Genomic DNA, 22,341 nt, shown 5'->3' with positions numbered 1-22,341 from the left:
TTAGTCCTCAGACTTCCACGGCACCTAATTACCCTGGCTAGCATCAGACGCACTGCTATGGCTGCGTGCGGAAGCCCCGACATCTGTCCATGCCTTATGTAACGACATTGGTATTCACTGGTTAGGCTATGCTTTTCTTTGTAGCTTGGGATTCCAAAAATTAGGACTGGAATGGACTATTTTCAAGAGGCGCGGGTTAGAATTTGATTTACAGTCTGTATTTTCAAATTTGATTTATAGTAAGTACCTATTGAGTTTTCTTTCCGGCATTCAGTGGAATTAGAATTATTTAATTAACTAGTATTTTGTTTAAATAATTACTAATGTGTTGGTTAGTTTCTTTAAATCTAGATACTAGAGCAAGTCGCATTAGAATCAATTTTAATGTCCAATAAAAATTTAACTAAAAATTTAATTAAACTTACAAAATTGAAATATTATGGCTCATAAATTAATATCAGGTAGGATAATGAACCCTTCTGAATGCCCAACCACTATAATTCGAAAGTCAATCATTTTAACTATTCTCTCAGGGAATAAGAATCAATATTAGGTTATTTTTTTAAGAATGAAAAAGTCCCCTAGAGTATAAAGCAAATGCATTTCACATCTGCCTGACCGATCGATTTTCTTTGACTCAGGTCATCAGCCTTCTGTCCCGAGCCTTTTTGTCAACAACCTTATGTTCTCAGACTTTTTCCATTGGGAATTGAACCCAGAACATCAAAAAGACATGCTATAACCACTTTACCAAACTCAAACATTTATATATTCGATCAGAAATTATTAGAATACTTCTAGAAGCACTTTTTATACGTCATAATATTTACCATCGATTCAGAAAGCAGTATCTTTGGCTTAGAACCGGCAAGAACCTCCATAGTTGCTCTTTTAAAATCATGTTAATATTGCATTATAATCTTACAAGTAGACGAAGTTTTTATGATCATACACTATACTTAATAGCTGGAGGTGTAAGGGTCTAAATAGCTATAATCTCTATAGGTTATAACTTGTAACGTGGGCCACTACATCTAAAACGTAATGGTTATACGCCATATGAGTTGTGGTACATAGGATGGAAGGGAGCGGTTTCATATTAAAGTATGAATATAAAGCAGGATAAATACCTGATTATTTTTGTACTATGTCAAATAACAAATTAATTATATTTATTCGAAAGTTATTTGGTGTAACCACATTCTTATACTTAACTAGTGGTCCGCCCCGGCTTCGCCCGTGGTACATATTTCGCAATAAAAGGTAGCCTATGTCCTTTCTCGGGTATCAAAATATCTCCATACCAAATTTCATGCAAATTGGTTCAGTAGTTTAGGCGTGATTGAGTAACAGCGGGCAGACAGACAGACTTTCGCATTTATAATATTAGTATGGATTGCTACAAAAAATCCACAAATTTTATAGATCTATGCAAAAAACAAATTATATTCAACATCTTCTAAACTTTAAGTGGTCTAATAAATGGGCTGATTATGTGTAAAAAATTAACGTAAAACTTATTCCGGATATATTCCAGCCTCAATGAAGACAAAAGCAGTCATCTTATTACGTGACTACAATATATCTGCACGAGTGTAGAGAAGATGCCAGATCTTCGAAAAAAAATATTAAAAAGAAATTTATGAATTTTCAACCCGCTGAAATCTCATCCCAAATACCACATCTCAATATTCAAGTCACGCGTGTCAATAGTTACGTAATATGCTTGTAATATCATTGAAGCAAATACTCTCTATTTACATGTATTAACATAATAAATGATATCAAACAAAAAATACCATCAATTTATGAGGCTAAATGAATTAGGTTACAAATTACAATGAGTTGTTTTTAAGTCGGTTATTAGTCTAGTCTTTATAAAAAGGGAGGCAGGAAGGGAGGGGGTAGCTTAAGAAGTTATAAAAACGAATATATATAATACTAGCTTTCCGCCCGCGGCTTCGCCCGCGCTTTCAAAGAAAAACCCGCATAGTTCCCGTTCCCGTGGGATTTCCGGGATAAAACCTATCCTATGTGTTAATCCAAGTTACCCTCTATATGTGTGCTTAATTTCATTGTAATCCAATCAGTAGTTATTACGTGAAAGAGTAACAAACATCCATACATCCATACAAACTTTCGCCTTTATAATACACTGGTCATCAAAAAAATCGACCCACCTACACTATGTTTGCTATTTATCGATTATTTCACAAATAAGTCGTCTAATATTGTTGTATTTTGTTGTAAGGGTCTGATAACACGCTAATCATTATGTTTGTCGTAAATTTTACTGCACTTAATGATTCTTAACAAATTTTCATACAGAAATACTGTACAGTGTTGATTTGACGGTTTACGGCGTGACAAATTATGCCCGTGTTCCCAGTTCAAAAATGACTTTTTTCGGGATCTCTTGTTCATAACGTTAAGTTTAATAATTGATGCTGTAGTTTTGGTAAATTTTGTCTCAAAATAATGGATACTACTGTAGCTGAGGGGGCCCAAACTGTGGCTCTACTAAAACAGGGGTTATGTCAACTTGCCGTGGCTAAAAAGTAAAATCTGAGCTGTTTTGCAGTTCGATGAGTTTACCAAAGGTTTCTAGCGACTGGGCAGTATCGATGAAAATATTGATCTGCAAGAAATAGGGCGGCAACTCATAGGGACGACCCCTAGATAATGTAATCAACTCTACAAAATCGACATCTGTCTGGTGTAGATCTCTAGTGACGCCTGCGTGAAGATAAGGAGGTGGGTATAAATGACAAAACTGTTAGAAGAAGACTTTAGGAGTAAAACCTTAGACCACACAAGCCAGAAACAGGGCCACAATCAGCCACAGCTCATCGACAAACCAGACTTCAATTGACTCGAAATCACGTAAACTGGACTATAGGCCAATGGGAGTCAGTACTTTTGAGTGACAAGATGCGAATGACTTTATATGGTGCTGATACACGTCTTTATGTCATGCGATGACCAGATGAACGATTTGTTCAGTGCTAGGTAAGAGAAATGGTCGATTATGATAGAGGCTCTGTAAAGTTCTAGAGTGGCATTTCTTTGCCAAGACGCACGGAGCTTGACGATAAAAAGATGCTCATTAAATGCTGTTCAATACATTACCGAGGTTTTGGACTATCATATGGTGTAATATGCCAGCTGTATCTGCTTTGAAAAAACTTTGAGTCTATGCATGATAATGCTCGGAAACACGTAGAGCAAATCGTGATCCAGTATTTAGAAGAGGTCCGCATAAGAGTTATACTCTGGTTAGCAAAAAGTCTCGATTTGAAACCTACAGAGCACATGTGGGACAATTAAAAAATAAAGCTTAGAGCTCGTAATTCAGCCCCTACAACAATAGGAGACCTGAAAACCGCCATGAGGGAAGAATGATAACGAATTCCTCAAGAGACCATCAAAATCTTGATTATTTCTTTAAAATGGAGAACGCAGGCTATCATTACAGAAAGAAGAGAAAGTACTGAGTATAAATTCGAAGGAAATGTGATCATAAGTTTCATGATTACAAAATAAACTGCATTTGAAATAAAATAAAGAAAAACCTGAAAATTGAGGATTTTGATCTTTATTCGAAATTGACAATTTTTTTATGATGTTAATGATTTTATGTGTTTATATTCGTGTAAATATGCATGTTTAATTAATCAGTTCAGTTTCCAAACTAATTTTTTCTTTAGTTTGTTAGAAAACCGCAATTTTCCGTAAAAATGCAGGTGGGTCGATTTTTTTGATGACCAGTGTAGATAGTAGTAGGATATAATAATAATAATAATAACACAATCCTCGAAAATGACTCTATTAAAATTTACTGGGATAGAACAATCATTACAGATAAGACTATACATTTTAACAGGCCGGACATAACAATATTTGACAAAACTAAAAACACAGTATTACTAATTGATATAGCAGTATGTAACACACACAATCTTCTTAACACATACACTGAAAAAATGTCAAAATACATTGAGCTCGCTACTGAAATTAAACGACAATGGCAAGTACACACTGTTAACATCATCCCCATTGTAATATCTACAACCGGTGTCACCCCAAAGTCACTAATTTCAAATCTGAAAATACTCCAAATGCCGTTATCTACACTTTTACTTATACAAAAAGCAGTCATTCTTAACACCTGTCGTCTCACAAGAAAATTTCTTAACAATACACCCACATCTACTTAAGTATCATGTGAACCAATGCACTTGGCTCAGGCCCGTGTATTGGTTTTAATTTGACCCTCGAAAGAGGAGAAAAAATAAATATAAAGAGAAAAATAATAATAATAATAATAAAAGGCGTAGGGATGTGACGACCCCATCGCCCCCGGTTGGCATATCTACAATAGATATCCCAGCCGTGCAGTCAGTCACCCCGCAGGGCACCTTGTGGCGAGGTGTCGGGGAGTAGCGACCCCGCGGGAACCGAGCGCTCCCGGGGGAGGTCCCTGTCCTCACCTCTGGACTGTCCTAGTGGCAGTTCGGAGTGAACAATGACGAGGTTCAGGATCCCTCACCTCTGGCTTGCCTTTGTTGGCCGTCCAGAGTGGAGCCGCCAGAGCTATATGCTCGGGGGTGGAAGTGTCTAATGGCGTAATAGCGGGGAAACCCGCTCCGGGCCCGCGGGCCCGCGATGGTGAAACCGGTGCCGCACCTCTCTACACCCCTAGCCGTTCAGCTGATGTTGCCCCCTTGTTGCCATTCTCGGTAACCTTTTTGGGAGCCCATCGACCGAACTGGCGAGTCACCGTCTGCCATTATTTTCAATTTTTAATATTGAAAAGGCAGACGTCCATAGTACCCATAGAACCAATATACCAGTCCATCTAACACCCCCTTCCATAACCCAGTTTTGTTCATTTCCATTTTTCTGCAATAGTCCTACATTGGCCGCGGACTGCCCAGGGCTGTATCTCTATAGTGCAGTCATGGGCAGGCTGCGGCTGGTGTCCCACAACACATTAAATTCTCTAAAGGGCCTCTGCGTGTTGGACCTGTGTCCCCACGTAAGCCTTCCAAAGGACCGGGTATCTTCCTTCTGGTGGTACCCGTGTATTATGGAGAGAGACATAATAATAATAATCATTTATTTCAGATTCATCCTAAGATTACATCCATATAGTGTTAGTACAATTGCGAGCTTACATACTAGTGTTAGTAATAAAGAATGTTTTTTTTTTTTAACCTAAAATAAACATAAAGTGGCAGGTCCGGGTGGACTTCCCGATGATGGCGGTAAATCACTAAACGACTGCGTGCAGCCGTATCCAGCGCGCCAGCATCGGAGAGTCCCACCGGTCCGCCAGCGCGCGCAGGATGGTGTTGGGACTGTCACGCGTGCGGCGCATGATAGATGCGCACCGTTTACGCATGATGGCCGCAAAGCCGTCTGTGTCAGCCGCCGCGAACATCGCGGAGGCGCTGCAGTGGCGCGGCAGCCCCATCAGCACCCGGAACGCGTTATTGTATTGAACGCGCAGATCGCTGTATGTCCGCTGTGTATAGTTAACCCACAGGCTGCAGGTGTAAAAGGACTGACAGTACGCTTTAAAAAGTGCAACTTTGACAGTCCCCGTGCACCGTGAAAACCTGCGGGCCAACATGTTGCATCGGACAGACAGCGCTCTGCGCTCCCTTTCAATGTCCACACTATCCTTAAGGTCTTCGGTGACCCAGTGGCCCAAATACTTAAATTGCTCGACTTTGTTTAGAGCTGTACCACTCAGAGTGAAATTCGGAACAAATGTGTATCGCTTGTTGTCCGGCCTGAAAATCATTATTTCACTCTTTTTCGCGTTGTATTTGAGCCCATGAGCCACTGCGTAGGATTCACAAATTTTTAAGAGCTTTCGTAAGGCACCAATCGACGGGCTCAGCAGCACCGTATCGTCTGCGTAGCTGATGTTATTCATGCAGACTCCATCTATATGACACCCTATGCCGGTGCTGCTGAGCTCATCGATCAGTCGGTTGACGTACAGGCTGAAAAGCATGGGGGAGAGGAGGTTCACTAATTTATACATATTTAAATGTTTGTTTGTCTAGATATCGCGTAAAACATAACATGCTTTGCTACAATTGAAGACAAAAACTCCAAAAACAATATTTAATTTGTTGTAGTTTAAGTCTCTACCGAATAACAGGCTATATTTTTTCCAGTCAATCCGTAAAATAGTTGCAAGGGAGCTTCATAGAGGATGAAAATTTAGATAGTGATATGTATTGCACGATATAGTTATTAATGCAATAAATAATCTAAGAAAGAAAGATTAACCCCTCAGCTGTCGCGGCGCGCCGCGTCAAAAAGGTGCTGTCTGTCGGAGAAATTCGAGCGGTCGGCGCTGATTTGCCGATTTTTTTCGATATTAAAATTTGTGATATAAACTTTAACCTGTGACACTCTTGTAAATTTTGATGCTAACTAGATAACCAAACTTTATATTAGTTACCTTACTTACTCCCTGGCATGTTTATTTTATTTATTAGAACCATTTTTTCCCACACATTTTGAAAAAATACGACATTGTTAAGAAAAATACTCATAATAAAATAATATCAAGGTATTTTAGATTTTTATTTTTGTATTTTCACACTAGAATAGACAATCTTTTGAGTGAATATAACAAAAACATAGGTTTATTTTATAAAAATTCGAGAAAGTTGAGTATGAATATCATCGTTTACGCATGAAAATAAGTGGACGCGATCTCTACATATGTTCATACAAATACAGACATTACAGTCTGCTCCAAAATTAGAACATTTCAAAAATTTTTGCTACTTTTTTTTTATTTTTATTTTAATCAAAACTAGATAAAAACTAACAGTAATTTTTACTTTTTTTAAAAGGTTTTTATTAATGTTTAAAAATCGTCTTATTCCTAAATGACTTCATTCTTATGGTGGACTTTGTTCTAACGTCTGTATGTATAACGTCTCCACATCAATTTTAATTTTAATTTATTTTTTCTTAAAATTAGCGATTAAGAAAATATTTTTTGTGGTAACAATAGCATTATGAAGAAATGCTTTTTTTTCTTTCATGCTCTTAATTATTATAATATAGTACCTATAAAATGAAATGTTGTCCAACTACAAATCGAAAGGCACTGTATCCATACAGAAAAATGTCTGAGCTGTACAAATGTGAAATCTACATTTAATTATACCATAACTTAATTATAAACCGTTACATTTAACTTATAAATCAAAAATTTCGGAAATTCGAGTTTTAAATATTTTTTATAAAATACAGCTTATGTTAAGGATAAAAATCAATAAACTTAAAGATTCAAAATAAATAAACAATTATTATACATCTAAATGTTTTATTTACTTAAATAAATTTTACTTAACTGACAGAAAAAAAATTCTTATGAAGCTTTGTGTCTGTACTATTTATATACTCATGTGGTTGTAATGTGTGGTGTTGACGCCAACATTGGCCAATAAATAGGAATATTTGCAACTTAGCATAAATAACGTTAACTTCTGTTCATTTTTTCTTATACATCGGAGTTCGGACACAACGACCGCCTCGAGACGACGATTTATTACCACGTGGTTCCACTTGAATGTGATCAGGAAAGTGATGAACGCTATCCAATCTAGTTGTACTTCAATACATGCAGTATTTCCAAGCATATTGTAATTAAGATATAAACTAATCGGTAAAATTGTATTAAAATCGGTTCAGTAGTTTAGGGAGTCCATAGTACACAAACAGCATGAAACTTAAAAAATATTTTGATTGGAATAAAGTAAGACGTGTTATGTGTAGAATTTCATGAAGAATCCTGGTATCAGGAATTAAAAGCTGTAAATTCCCAAACACTAATCGTGTTAGTATTATTATCTGTTCATTTGACAAAATATACAGAGTTATATTTCTTGATTTCAAATACTGTTACGTCCTATTGTTAAAGTAAGCCTTGGAGTGTCTTGTCTTCCATTGCCATAAGAATCGTTGTTTGGATCCATTTGAATTCTCTTTTATTGATACTCAAATGCTTACGAATCAGAAAAGGTTATTCTATCAAATACAAATTTTTATTTTCGAAAGAAAATTAAAATATCAAGACGGAAGTTTATTTTAGGGTTACCTAACAAATAAGTTATTATTGATTATGTAGTTTAAACAGCAATGTGATATCTTCAAATAGAAAAATTGCATTCTTCTTCTGGGTAATAGAAGCAGTTTTGACACCAAAAGGCAAAAATACAATAATTGTTATCGCTAGTCATTTACAAAATGAGAGGGTAGATTTATATTTGCAGGCGTACTGCAAATGATGCATTTAATTCGTTTTATTAAATAAGTAATGTTCCAAGGCTATTTAAAGTCATGAATGCAAATAAAAATAATCTTCAGACAGCGATCTACATCAGCTTTAACATTCGGCCTACGAATGTACTACATATAGTATGTACTACATAAGAATAAAAAACCGGCCAAGTGAGAGTCGGACTCGCACACCGTGGGCTCCGAACAAACCAATTTTTAAAGTGAAACTTTTATTAGGTACATCGTCTCAAACTTTTTGGTCTGTGTAGCGCATGTCGCGTGACGGTCGGCTGCCGAGTAGGTATAAGGCAGTGTTCGGAACCGTTCGAACAGTTTCACTTTTAAGTACCGTGGTTTCATAAAACCACACAACATTTTTATTATGTTGTAACTCCGAAATTTTATGTTTTTCGAAATTATTCTTCAATCTGCGCTATATAAGACCTTATTTTACCCCAATTTCAAAACTCTACGTACACGGAAAGTACCCTGTAGGTGTCGATTCCCTTGCGAATGTCGAAATTTGCAGCATAACCCATTGAGCCCCGAACGGCCCGATCGGTCCACGATACAATAGATTTTCTATTGTGTCTGTGATTCCGGGGCCTGAGTTAATAAACGGCTTTATCTTTTGATTGCGTTGGTTTATAAGTTTGATTTTTTCACAGCTTCAATCGACTCAAGTAATCAATATAAATTTCAGTTTTATGTCACATCACGCGTTCCTGTGAAAATGGGTCTTGACAGACAGATGGGCAGATGGGATGGACAGACGTGATCCTATTAGGGTTCTGGACCCTTAAAAACCAAACCCTTTGGGATGCAGCCATTAATGCTGCAATTTTTAGCAAATTTTGACTTTTGCAATGGAATCAAAACCGACAGGGTACTTCCCAAGTACATAAAATCTTTAAATTTGGTAAAAAGCAATGTTTTATAAAACAGATATAAGAATAATCGCAAATAACATGATTTTTTTAATTACAATTTATATAAAAAAAAAAAAATAATTTCAACTTACAACTAATGAACGGCTACATGTATTAACTTGATATTCACATTAAAAACTCAGATTTATAATACACTAGCGGTCCGCCCCGGCTTCGCCCGTGGTACATAATATTTACGTTTTCTCTACATAAGAACCATCCTCGTACTTCAAGGAATATAATAAAAAAAGAATTATCGAAATCGGTTCAGCCGTTCTCGAGTTATGCGCTTACCAACACATTTTGCGATTCATTTTTATATATAAGATATAAGACTAGCAGTCCGCCCCGGCTTCGCCCGTGGTACATGTTTACGTTTTCTCTACATAAGAACCATCCTCGTACTTCAAGGAATATAATAAAAAAGGAATTATCGAAATCGGTTCAGCCGTTCTCGAGTTATGCGCTTACCAACACATTTTGCGATTCATTTTTATATATAAGACTAGAGGTCCGCCCCGGCTTCGCCCGTGGTACATATTTCGCAATAAAAGGTAGCCTATGTCCTTTCTCGGGTATCAAAATATCTCCATACCAAATTTCATGCAAATTGGTATGGAGATATAAGATTTAAGACGCAATCAGAAGAAATAATATTCATATGCGGCATATTCTGAAAACCGCAACTACTAGCAAGGGAATCAAAACCTACGGGTCAAAAGTTAAGTGGACTTGGTTAAAAGCAAGGTTTTACAGCACAGATAAAGAAAAATTCACTAAAAAGTAAAAACACTAGAAGTTAAAACATAATAAAAAGTAGGTTTGTTCGGAGTCCTTGAAGCGCGAATCGTATTGAGGTTCAAAACTATAAAAAAACATTCTTCCAGTTTTAAAGAAATAACCCCAAAATATGTGTAAAAACATCTTTGGACTATCTGGGTTTCAAAAATGACAACTCCCGTGTTGTCGTTCATTTTGAAATTGTGAGACGACAGAAAAACAAAATAAAAACAGAATCAAACATAATATATGCCAACGCAATCAAAAGATACAACCGTTTATGCTGCAAATTTTCGTAATTTTCGACATTTGCAAGGTTATAAAAACTTACAATAGCAACGTCTTATAGCACAGATAAAGAATTCTAAAATATGAATTAAAAGATACCTACAGCATAATTAAAAAAATAAGTTTGTACGAAGCCCTCGGTGCGCGAGTCCGACTCGCACTTGGCCGGTTTTTTATTTTTTCAGAAACATATGGTTCCCCAATAAAAAATAATATGTTGCATTTGTATTAAGGTAAGAATATGTTGTACAATTAATGTGTTAAATTTCTTTTCCACTTTGTCCTACACAAATTACATAGTAACATAGTCACTTTGTCCTATATATAGGTCATAGTGAAAACCATTGTTCCCGATGTAGGTTTTTTTTACTATTTTTCCAGCATATAATATACACTTTTAACCATAATATACTAAAATTAAAGGAATTTCATAGAGGTTACGGACTATAATTTGTATAGTTGATTATATCGTATTAAACCTGAGGACAATAAATACCACAAAACGATACCCATCAATATAAACAAAACATATGTATGAAGACGAACAATTAAATTTTTCAATTTCATACAATATGCGAACATCCTGTACGCGAATTTTACGGGGAAATTATTGTCGGTTCTGAATTGAAAACGAAATATCTTTAAAATGGAACACAGTATCAAATTTTGAATTATATTATAAAAATGTTCATAAAATTTCTTGTAAAATGATGTAAAAAACAAATAAAATATTAAAAATAAAATACGATTAACCAGGGGTCAAAAACTAAGCAACGTACAGTGAAATGGTAGATACATATTTGGAGCCATTATTTGTGGTATAATTATTGGTAATTTTCATTATTTCGGCACATAAACATTAGGATATATAGTGAATAATAATAAAAAGAACAATAAATACTTACCGTTTATCAACTTTCCGCAAAATTTTACATTTTTTAAAACTTTAAAATTTAAAAGTTACTCGACTAAAGTATGACATAATTACTGTTATATTTCGAATATTTATCGGTCAAATTATTAAGTGATGGACTTTAAATATTCAGTAATTCATAAGCTATCAACTAAATAGTCGTTTATGCAGATTTGAACTATATTTGCGTTACAATGAGCTAATTTCCAACCGGCGATGATTTGGCACAGATCTGTGCCACGACAGACAACGGGTACAAAATTTTTGGCTCAGATCTGTGTTCCGACAGACGAGGGTTTAATGACCATGTTTATGAATGCCAATTTAACTCTGCGTGTGTTTATATTGACATTTAAAACTTGCAAAAGACGTATATAATTGATTTGACGAATACGCAACGTATTATAACTGAATTATTTTATGATGACATATATTAGCATACCTAGAAAAAAAGTAAATAGATAGGTGATCAATTTGACACTAATTATGACTATGTTCAAAAAATAATATATTATCTTAAACAAGAAAGCTCCCTTTTTATTTTATTTATTTGACGTAAGTGTAAAAACAAATTTTTAACAAAGACAATATAGGTAGGTTCACTAGGTACACAGGAAATGACCTTTTCCATGTATTTTAATATGAAATATATAATCCATACAAGTTCACGGCCTGAATAACATGCATTCCGTAGCTAGGGGGCAAATATTAAATTGCCTGTGACACGAATACTGCGTATTTAAATTATATTTTATTTTGTACACGTTTGGCCTTTTATTTCATTTCTTGTACTAATGTCAAGAGGTTATTTCGACGCTGGAGGTGCATAATATTAACATAGCTTCCTAGCTGATATAACAAGTTTTGTAAGTGTGTTTGTTTGGAACAATTGATAGGATTGTAATCAATTTTATTGACCGAAGTTTACTTAGTAGGTAAATATTATAATATAAACGATTTCAACCAAAATGTAAAATGGATCAAACTATATTATGCATGACAAAAATTAACAAATTACATAATAATATGTTCTAATTTGCCATAAAACAATTATTTTACCTGTATCAATTCAAGGATATCTTCGCAACATCGGCTTCTCACAGGAAAATCATTGTTCTAATAATACATTGAAAAAAATATTTTTCGCAACCCTATCTTACTATCGCAAGTTCGCAGCCCTAACAGCTTGTCTGAGCTGCAGCGGATCGATCCTGCGACCTTCACCGTCGCGACTCGTCTCGAATAACTTGTCTTCACCGAGTGATGTAAGAACTGATGGACAGACGGACTTTCTTTGTGAATAGACTGGGAATTTACAAGTTCAAATTACATTTTTTTATTTTTTTGTCTTCATACCCTACAAAGGTCGTATAAGTGGTATACTCGTATAAGTACCTATTGGTACGTATTTGATCTTATTCAATGTTAGGTGTAATTAATTTTATAAGTCGTGCAAATCATAAATGTACATATTTGTAGTTTTGGAAATTAGTTTTTTTGAAAATGAGGCATCTATCCCAGTTTTACCCTAACCAATAGGAAGCTAATACATATATGAATTACCATTGTAAATAAAGTAATCATTTAACATTCTTTACACATATAAACATTCTTTATACATAAGAAAAACAAACATAATACATTGCAAATAATTTTTAAATGTAATAAAGTTATTTATTTAGTTATTACTTATTATTAACACATACGAAAATACGGCAAAATATGTCTATTTTCTATGCTTCCTTTTAGAAAAGGCTTGGCTTGTACAGTCAACACTGTCTTCTAATTGTAAAACACTAATATTGATGATGATTTTAAAGATAATTAAAAAAAAATTATTCCTAGACCTTTCTATCTATTCGTCACCATTAGTCAACCATAAATTATTTCACAATGACAGTCCATTTTGTTGAAGACATTTCTTTGCCCGATTACGAAAGGCAGTGAAAATTGAGCGACTTAATGCAAGTCATATTTATTTATTGAACGCGAACGGTAGTTGATATAAGTTGATATAATATTATTATTTTTTGATGTCATAACTCATAACAGCAACCAATACAAAATTGGGAGTGAAAAAATACGGAGAAACTAAAGTTGTAAGACGGGTTGCAATGACTCAAATTGTAAGCAACGTTTTGATATTTTATAAAAAACTACCTTTCCACCCGCGGCTTCGCCCGCGTTTTGAAAGAAAAACCCGTATAGTCCCGTTCCCGTGGGATTTTCGGGATAAAACCTATCCTATTTGTTAATCCAAGTTACCCTCTATATGTGTGCTTAATTTCATTGTAATCGGTTCAGTAGTATTTGCGTGAAAGAGTAACAAACACACACACATTCCCGTACTTTTTACAGTCTACTAAACATACCAGTTCTTCACGGCGTAATTAATTATTAATTATTCCAAAAAATTACCATACATTTTAAAACAGCAAACCCATAAAAAGTAAAAACCATCTTAAAATTAGCACCTATAAACTTTAAAACTATAATTAAACAATTAACACACCAATACTCACTTTCACGTTTATGTAAACCCATAGTGATGTTCACACTTGACACATCGCACTGACACTTTCGGTTTTCACTTGGCACAACACTAGTTTCTAAAACACATACCGAATAATAATCATTGTGTAAGTTTAAACGCTTCCAGATTTTGTAAGTTGTATGTAATGTGACATTGTCTCGAATTTTAATACGCAGTGGTATCTACTTAAATCTAAGAGCATTGAGACTTAAATCAATAAAAATGGGTTACATAATAGTCTTGAATCTAAAATATGTGTCTAAGATTGCCTAAAAGATGTACTTAGCACGCATGCGATACTTATTAAAAAAAATACGTGTGGCACTCGAGGACTGCCGCGGTAAAGCTATTGTATATCATCGCATCGCTGTGCCGGTTGGAATTGGGGGTGTTAGGTTTTTTCGTTACGGAATTTTTATATTCGGTCGCCGCGCTCAGTCTGAGATAAAAGCTATGCAATAGCTTAATAAAGAAAGTGTATTATGACAAAAATATATGATCATAATCATTCTACTTTTCCGTTGCAAAAGCCGTACAAAAATCACAAAAAAGTACAATAACAGCTTTCACAAAGGGAAAAAGAGCAGAGATTTGCAACCTAATTCTAGGAATCCAGATTATACCTTTGAAATAATACTAACGGATATAAAAACTGCATTAAATACACATTTATTTATATTTTTAAGTTGAAATGAACGTATTTTTTGGCAATTTTTAAAAAGTAAGATTTATTAACTTCAAGCAAGCAGTAAAATAAAATTCAATGATAAAAATATAATAGGTAACTTTTAATTAATGTCGCAATTCGTATTTTAAATACCACAATAATTATTGCTAATATTGAGTCCAATGCAAATGTAATAAAATTTAATAGCTTTAACCCAGATTTATTTGTTGATGTCAATTATTTTATCTAATTATTTAGAACCGATTTTTCAATCCTTGGTTAAAATTTATCCGTCCAATAAAGACGACACGAACGTATATTAAAATGTCACCTGGAAACTGTCAAATACGGACAATTACAATACATTTTTGAAATGGTAGTTTACTACGTTATTCGATGAATAAGTTGTAACCAAGGATTGAAAAATCAGCCTTCATTTTATTTGAGAAATAGCTTTTTATTTTATTTGAATATATAAAATTCATATTATATATGTATTTATATGTTCATTTCCTTTTCACCGGTAACAATACCATAATTATATAATCAAAACGAGCCTATATCAGTTACGTAACTCCTATTTTCTGTAATAAAACAATTCTGCGTAAATTGCACAATTTCTTTGTCTAACTCAAATTAATCTTAATAACGAGTTATCTCATGAGATATACGTTGTTGCATTGAAATAATAATAATTGGATGGAAAAAATACTTTTAATTACTGGGAAAATTGTTTGGAACCGACTGTTCTAAACTAAATGACAAAACAACAAAAATATCGTCAAAATAAACATGTTATGTGACAAATATAATAGTATGTACATATTAATACGTAATGAATGATCTTTTCGCATGTATTTTAGAGTTTACCCCGACATAGATATAAAGGCAAGTCCCATGTCCCCTAGTGGGGTAAGGGGCAGATGCAGTATATACTGTTTCACTGATCGATTTTCTTTAGGGACAAGTAGGTGATCAGCCTTCTGTGTCCTGCCAGACCGAGACATTTCTTTTTCTTCATCTCCACCGGGAATCGAACCCAGGACCCCTAGGTGCTACGCTTAGTGCTTACGCGTCAACTACTGTACCAAGGAGGCGGTCTCGACCTATAATACCTACTTAAATTGTTTTCATATTACAATGCAGATTTATAATTTATGTTTAGTTGCGATACGTGTAACGGAACGCAGGTGAGAGTTAGAATGAGAAGGTCGAATTTCGACGGTCGCGGCTGACCGATACTAGAATCTTTTGAAATATTGAACTTATGTAGTCTGTAATTATACAGGTTAACAAGTTCATCCGTTAGTTAATAATTCAGTCCATCTCATAGTTTCACAGAAATACGTGGACAAACAGGCATTCAAATACAAAATAAATAATTTTTATATGTTACATTACCTACATTATATTATAGTTATTACTCTTTGCGAATTTTTACAATAAAGCAATCCAGCAAACTGCGAGTAAAAATGTAAAAAAAAGTCAAACTTTTCCAATCGAAAAAATACAAATTAAATTCCAAATTATGTACCCCAATGTTTTTTTTCAACCTATATAATATGCCAGTGACACTATCAAAGCACAGACTATACAACAGTTTATATAATCTGTGGCCTCAATGGGACCGGCGCTAATCGCGTTGCATTCGCGCCTGGTGACGCGGAACGCGAGGGCGAAGCGAACATTCGAGAAAATGTTCATTTGTAATAATTGCTAGTGTATGTAATTTAAAATTTAATTATGTACTATGAAATTTTCAGTATCCTTGATTTAATAATGAGCATAAAAGTAGTTTATTGGTCGAAACAAGTTATTATTTTGAAAAATAAACGGGCTTTGTCAAAAAATACACATAACCAACAATGAAAATTTTATATTCTACTTAATAAAATTCATTCAATTCAACATTTTAATTCGATTCATCAAAAATTTAACCAAAATGAATAGAAAGCACTGCAATTTAACTACATAACAAAAAAAATATAATTACAAATTTCATTTGCTATTAGTAACTGACCTAGGCTAAACAACCAGGTCAAACCTAACCGCTCTTATAGATACGTTGAAACCATTTAATCCCACTTAGAAGAGGATTTAGTTGACCTACTAACTAAGAAGATAGCTATGAAGGCTTTTAAATTAATCGCAATGTGCAGTCATTTATTTTTGTTTAAAGTTGATAACAAACTGGCTCCCTTTTACAAAAAAATAGTCTATGATTGAAGTAATGAAAATGTGTACATGAATACATATTTGAAGTAATAGGCTATATCAGGAGATTAATAAACTATGTTCAAGAATACACTTTGTATAAAAAATGTGGTACACATTTTTTATAAAAGTGCGGCAACTATCCGGCTTTTACCCTATATTAGGATTTTGACCAGTAAAATTAAAAACAGGTACACGTACTAGCAAAGAGCTTGTTTACTAAATTTAAGCAATTATATTCATAAGTCTAGCGAGCTAGATCCAACATAAATTATTCTATGAACGAGAATAATTGGCGGATAGACGCTTTTTCATGCGTTTTTTATTTCATCCAACGAAATACTTTAAGATTGGCAATTAATAACAGGAAACTTTAATTGGATACGAGGAAAATATATTCGTATAGGTACATCTTTATTGTTTTATTTTTGTGTGCAAAAATTCTAATATAATGTTCTTATTTTTATTCATTTTGTTCCATAGGTAGGTACCATTTTTTTTGTAAAATACCGATTTAGTAACCATCACAGCTCAAAATATAGTTGTAGAAGAATATCTATATGTCGTGGCCATATCGTAGATTTGCTCATTTCATGATATGATCGATCATTTCACGAAATGGTCGCATTTCATGAAATGGCCAACATAGTTTGATCAGATCGTTAAATCGTCAACGTTTCACGATTTGGCCATCCACATTTGGCCAGATCGTATAAAATATAAAGAGTCCATAAAATATTAAAAAAAATCAGAATATTCTAAAAACAGCTTGTTTAATGTCATTTAAGGTAGTGCCGCGGCAGCGGCCGGCGAATGCTAGAAGCGAATCGTTTTTGCAATAAAAAACAGTTAGGTTAGGTTAGGTTAGACTTTGATAAACAACGCACGAGCCGAGCGAGCAAAGCGAGCGTGCCGCGGCAGCGGCCGGCGAGTGCCAGAAGCGGATCGCTTTTTAAAAAACAAACAATTATAATACTACAGTAGGATATATAAATATATATCCTAAAAGAAAAAATGCGTCTTAAATTATTTTATTTAAGACGCATTTTTTCTTCAATACATAACTATAAGATATCCACATTTTCCATAGTACTCGAACCGTCGTAAATTCTTTGCTATGACTTTCTTTATATTGTTATTAAACGAATTATGAAGTTTTTAACTGCGAATAATTAAATATTCGCCAGCGGCCGCCATCTTATTACATAAACACAGAGCTTGCAGCGCCTCTACCAATGATTAATGTAACTAATTAACGATATGATCAAATAATTTTGATCATTTCATGAAGAAACCGCGCGTTTAGTTGGCCATATCGTGAAACGATTTCTTATCATTGATCTGCTCAAGCCACATCATGATGTGGCCAAACAAAATTGGCCATTTCACGAAATGCGACCATTTCGTGAAATGGCCAATCATATCATGAAATGAGCAAATTTACGATATGGCCACGACATATATACTAATATCTTAGATTACTAATATTATAAAGAGGAAAGGTTTGTATGTATGTTTGTATGGTTTTCACGCATAAACTACTGGAGCGATTTTGATGAAATTTGGCACAGATAATCTTTAGACCTTGAGAAAGAACATAGGCTACCTTTTATTGCGAAATAAGTACCACGGGCAAAGCCGGGGAGGACCGCTTGTAGATAATAATTTAATAACAAGTTTCGGTAAAAGGCTTATTAGACCACCCAATTTTTAGGGACCCTAACCCTAACTAAGAGTGGTGTAATAAGACTTAGGGAGTTAGTGTCCCGATTTAGGGCGATCGGCTGCAGTGTTGCCAGCAAGACTAACATAAAATTTGCTAAATGGCTGTTAAAATTTTGCCAAAATTTTGCTAAAGGATTTATAATTAAGCTAAATATTTTGCTAAAAATTTTTAATGTCAAATAAAACGACATTTTACTTAAAATTTTATTTATCCAACACATTTATTTACACATATGTAAATAATGACATCATAAATAATAACATCTCTTATTCGAATGTGTTATTATCAAATAAAATATTAATATCTTGGTCTTCATCCGCAGCCGATAATGTTGACGTAGACGTGGAAGCCTCATTGCCAAGACTATATATTTCCTTGGTGCCTATAGAGCGCAGTACATTATCCGGAACTGTGTAAGAGTAGCATCATTTTCCTGCCCTCTTTAGGCCGAATCTTATGTATAAAAATGGCATTTAAAGTTTTTACCGACAAACGGTTGCGAAGCTTAGTTTTGACGACATTCATTTGGCTAAAAACACGTTCTATTTCCGCGTTGGAAATTGGAATGTGGTAGTGATAATAATGATATTGCCAGCTGTGATAAATCTGCAAAAGGGTTATTACCAGCTGCATCTTTATAATCCATTACTTCATTCCAGAATTCCAAGGTGGAAGTTGTGCATGTCCATGAAATGTCGACTAAATTTACGTATGCAAGGTAGCAAAACTGTAGTTGGTTTCATATGGTTTAACTTTTATTATATGTATAATATTTTATATGCTAAAAAATAAGCTATATGCTAGACAACAAATAAAAATGCTAAACAATGTAAAAATATGCTAAATTTAGCATAAATTATGCCAAATTGGCAACACTGATCGGCTGCCCGATCTGCCTAGCTCCCTAAGCGCCCTGCAGATTGGGTGATGTAATAACGTTTAGGGCGGTTAGGTTAGGGAGCTCAGTTGCCGCGCGACTAGTGCGTGGAGTGGCTGCTTTTGTATGTAAGGTGTCACCAAACTTCCCTATTACAGGTTTATATAACTTAAAAGGGAAGTTCCAAATGTTTGTGATCACACCGCCATGTTAACAAATAAATAAATTGTTTCAATCAATTGTTTATTTAATTGTTTTAAAACTCAACAAGTGTTCAAAATGTTCTGCACCTACTCTAATTACTTCATTAAAACTCCCGGTTCAAGCACGCTTAGTATTTGCATATTTGAAAGCTTTTCACGTAACCGCAAATACTCTTTCACCCAGATCTTTCTCTTCTTTTTTTAATATTTGTTATTGCGTCAACGGTTACCACTGCTACAGCAACTTTTTGAAGTTTCGATACTGACCACATGAGTAGAAAGACGGAACAGAGACTAAGCTTCAAACAAACGCGAGAATCGATTGCACTACTACAAGTACGCGGGGCCATGTGTGTGTGTCTCTGGCCGCTTGTCGCGTACGCAGCGATTCTGGAAAAAACCGGTTTGCGCTTGCACAGGCTGAGGACAGTCTCAGGGTTGATACGACGCACGTTGTTTGTTTTATTAGTTGCAACTTGCAAGTTTGAATATCTATACTAATATTATAAAGAGGAAAAGTTTGTAAGTATGTATGTAAGTATGTATGTATGTATGTATGGTTTTCACGCAAAAACTACTGGACCGATTTCAAAAATTCTTTCACCATTAGAAAGCTGCATCTTTACTGAGCAACATAGGCTATATTGCATTTTCAAAAAAATTAGAGATCCTTACCAAAAATGCAATAATGTAACCCAAGGTGTAAAAAAATCCTCAATAAAACTTCTGTCATCGCGTGCGCTGCGGAATCTATTGAAGATAGAACAAAAAAATGTTCTACAGTATTATAGAATGGATCAATATCTACAAGAAAGTCCGCGATACCATATGTCCATCTTCAGTAGTTATGTTACTACAACAACTTTTTTACGTTTTCAAAGTAAATAGAAGTGCCGACAGTAATCAAACCATGTTATCCATACACATATATTAATCCTTATCCCATTAAATGATGTTTTATTATAGACTGTTTCAATACCAGCAAAATACTTTTTAAATGAAAAGAATTGGATATTCCATTCAAAAGATATAACGAATTTAAAAGTGTCAATCTACAGAAAATAGTAGGTATACTGTTCGAGCAGGCCGTAGTGCGGGGGTCACGGAGGAATTCTACCAATAAGCGTCTTGACGGAACACAGTGGGGTTTTGGTCGGTAGGAATCCGACATAACCCACGGCCCCTCCCCTGGAGGCCGTGGGTATCTATGAAAGATTTCCCCACTAAAACAAAAAAAAAAAGGCCGTAGTGCGGGACGGGAAAAAGGTGATTTTCATGTCCGACCTATAGTAGACTTTTCACTGTAAAGATATCGCTATCTATGCGGGTGAAACCACAGGGCATTGCTAGTTTTAATATAAAACGTAATATTTCATTGTCAAAAATGGTTGTTTATTGTACTGTGTGTATGAATAATAGTAGAAAAACTAAAAATATATCATAATTATTCAACTATCTCAAGGAGTACAATAGGTGAGTAAATATTCTGATTATTACTTTTTCAAGTCAGTACCTACTTGCGTTTATTTTATTAGGATTTAGGTCCTTTTTTAATAAGATGAGAATTGTACATGTTGTGTTTTTACCTTTCATTATTATTACATGTTTAGCATTTGTAAGTATGTATGTATGTATTGTAAGTGTGTACATACCTAGGTTGGGTTGTAGTAGGTAGTTTTGTTTAATTTGTCTTAACCTATTGTGACAACCCTACCAAAATAGGTAACAATTTTGCACGTTCTTAAGAAGCTTAGTCTCTGTTCCGTCTTTCTTTCCGTCTTTCTACTCATGTGATACTGACGGCGGCATAATGTAAAATGCAACAATACGTTTATCGCTCTAGAAATTCGCGTATAAACTGAGTTAGGGCCCAATTCGCAGAGAAGTGTAATAAGCGCCACACTAACTAGGGAACACGCCCACCCTAGATGCAGGGCCCTTCATATCGGGTAGTGTAATAAGCCTTTTACAAATTAAATGACGTAATATAAAAGACGTAATATTAAAGGATTGTGATGACTGAAAGAGGCACAAGGTGCGATGTTATAATAAAATTTTTCCCGTCTGCAGTGACGTAATACATATTTTTGAGTGTGTATGTACCTATGTACATATTTCTATGGAACTCTCTATAGCCTAACCTGATGTATTTAGATCCGAGTGGTTTTGGTAAGTACAACAAAAATTTAAATATTCAAAATTTTGGCGCCAAAATGTGAGTAATAGTAAAATTTTGCAGTCGTGTTGTTTGTTTTTATCATCTATATCTTATTAAGATCCTTTGGCTAGACAGTAGTATTTGAAAGCATAACATAATCTTCTTATATATAAAAATGAATCGCAAAATGTGTTGGTAAGCGAACTCGAGAACGGCTGAACCGATTTCGATAATTCTTTTTTTATTATATTCCTTGAAGTACGAGGATGGTTTTTATGTAGAGAAAACGTAAATATGTACCACGGGCGAAGCCGGGGCGGACCGCTAGTAAGTATTAACAATAAGTAATAAGTAACATAAATTCTGCTCTAAATAAAATTAGTTAATTATTTATTCCGTTAATAAAATCCGTTGCAATATTTAATTTCTAAACACCAAATTCGCGTAAAACTGAGCACAAAAAAGATGATTAACATCGAAATTTTAAATTCCAAAGGTCAGCATAATATTTAAATAAAATTATTATAATATAACGGCCATTTTATTAAAAATATTAAGTATATTAATAATACTCTGCTGACCTCACTTTGACCTTACTAATGGCTCATTGGTACAAGATATAATAGTTTAGGATCGTAGGTTCGATTTCCGTATTTTTATTAAGTGACCCGAGTAAATAAAATGCGTAGTAGGTATTCACCTGCCTTTTCGGCAAATGATAAAAGTACTAGGCACTT

General features: G+C 34.4%; 1 protein-coding gene across 9 annotated transcripts in view; it reads right to left on the bottom strand.

Moving 5' to 3' along the window:
• LOC149897021 (protein Fe65 homolog) overlaps positions 1–22,341 on the bottom strand; it is a 53,546-nt gene that overhangs the window by 26,622 nt on the left and 4,583 nt on the right. For 3 of the 9 annotated variants that reach the window (XM_090116615.1, XM_090116616.1, XM_090116620.1), the window contains exon 2: positions 13,749–13,941. The exons of 1 other annotated variant lie outside the window; for it this stretch is intronic. In XM_090116615.1, the coding sequence (XP_089972741.1) occupies positions 13,749–13,770 (22 nt within the window). In that variant the 5' untranslated portion in view covers positions 13,771–13,941. Of the gene's footprint in view, positions 1–13,748; positions 13,952–22,341 lie in introns of all 9 variants that reach the window. 5 more of the 9 variants (XM_090116613.1, XM_090116617.1, XM_090116612.1 and 2 more) reach the window with 3 other exon arrangements.

This window comes from Colias eurytheme, chromosome 26 (genome assembly GCF_061535395.1).
Source record: "Colias eurytheme isolate Ceu_HAF_F1 chromosome 26, ilColEury1 Martin Lab GWU primary, whole genome shotgun sequence".
NCBI lineage: Eukaryota > Metazoa > Arthropoda > Insecta > Lepidoptera > Pieridae > Colias > Colias eurytheme.
The sequence above is the reverse complement of the archived record's forward strand: the minus strand, read 5'-3'. Positions and strand labels throughout refer to the sequence as shown.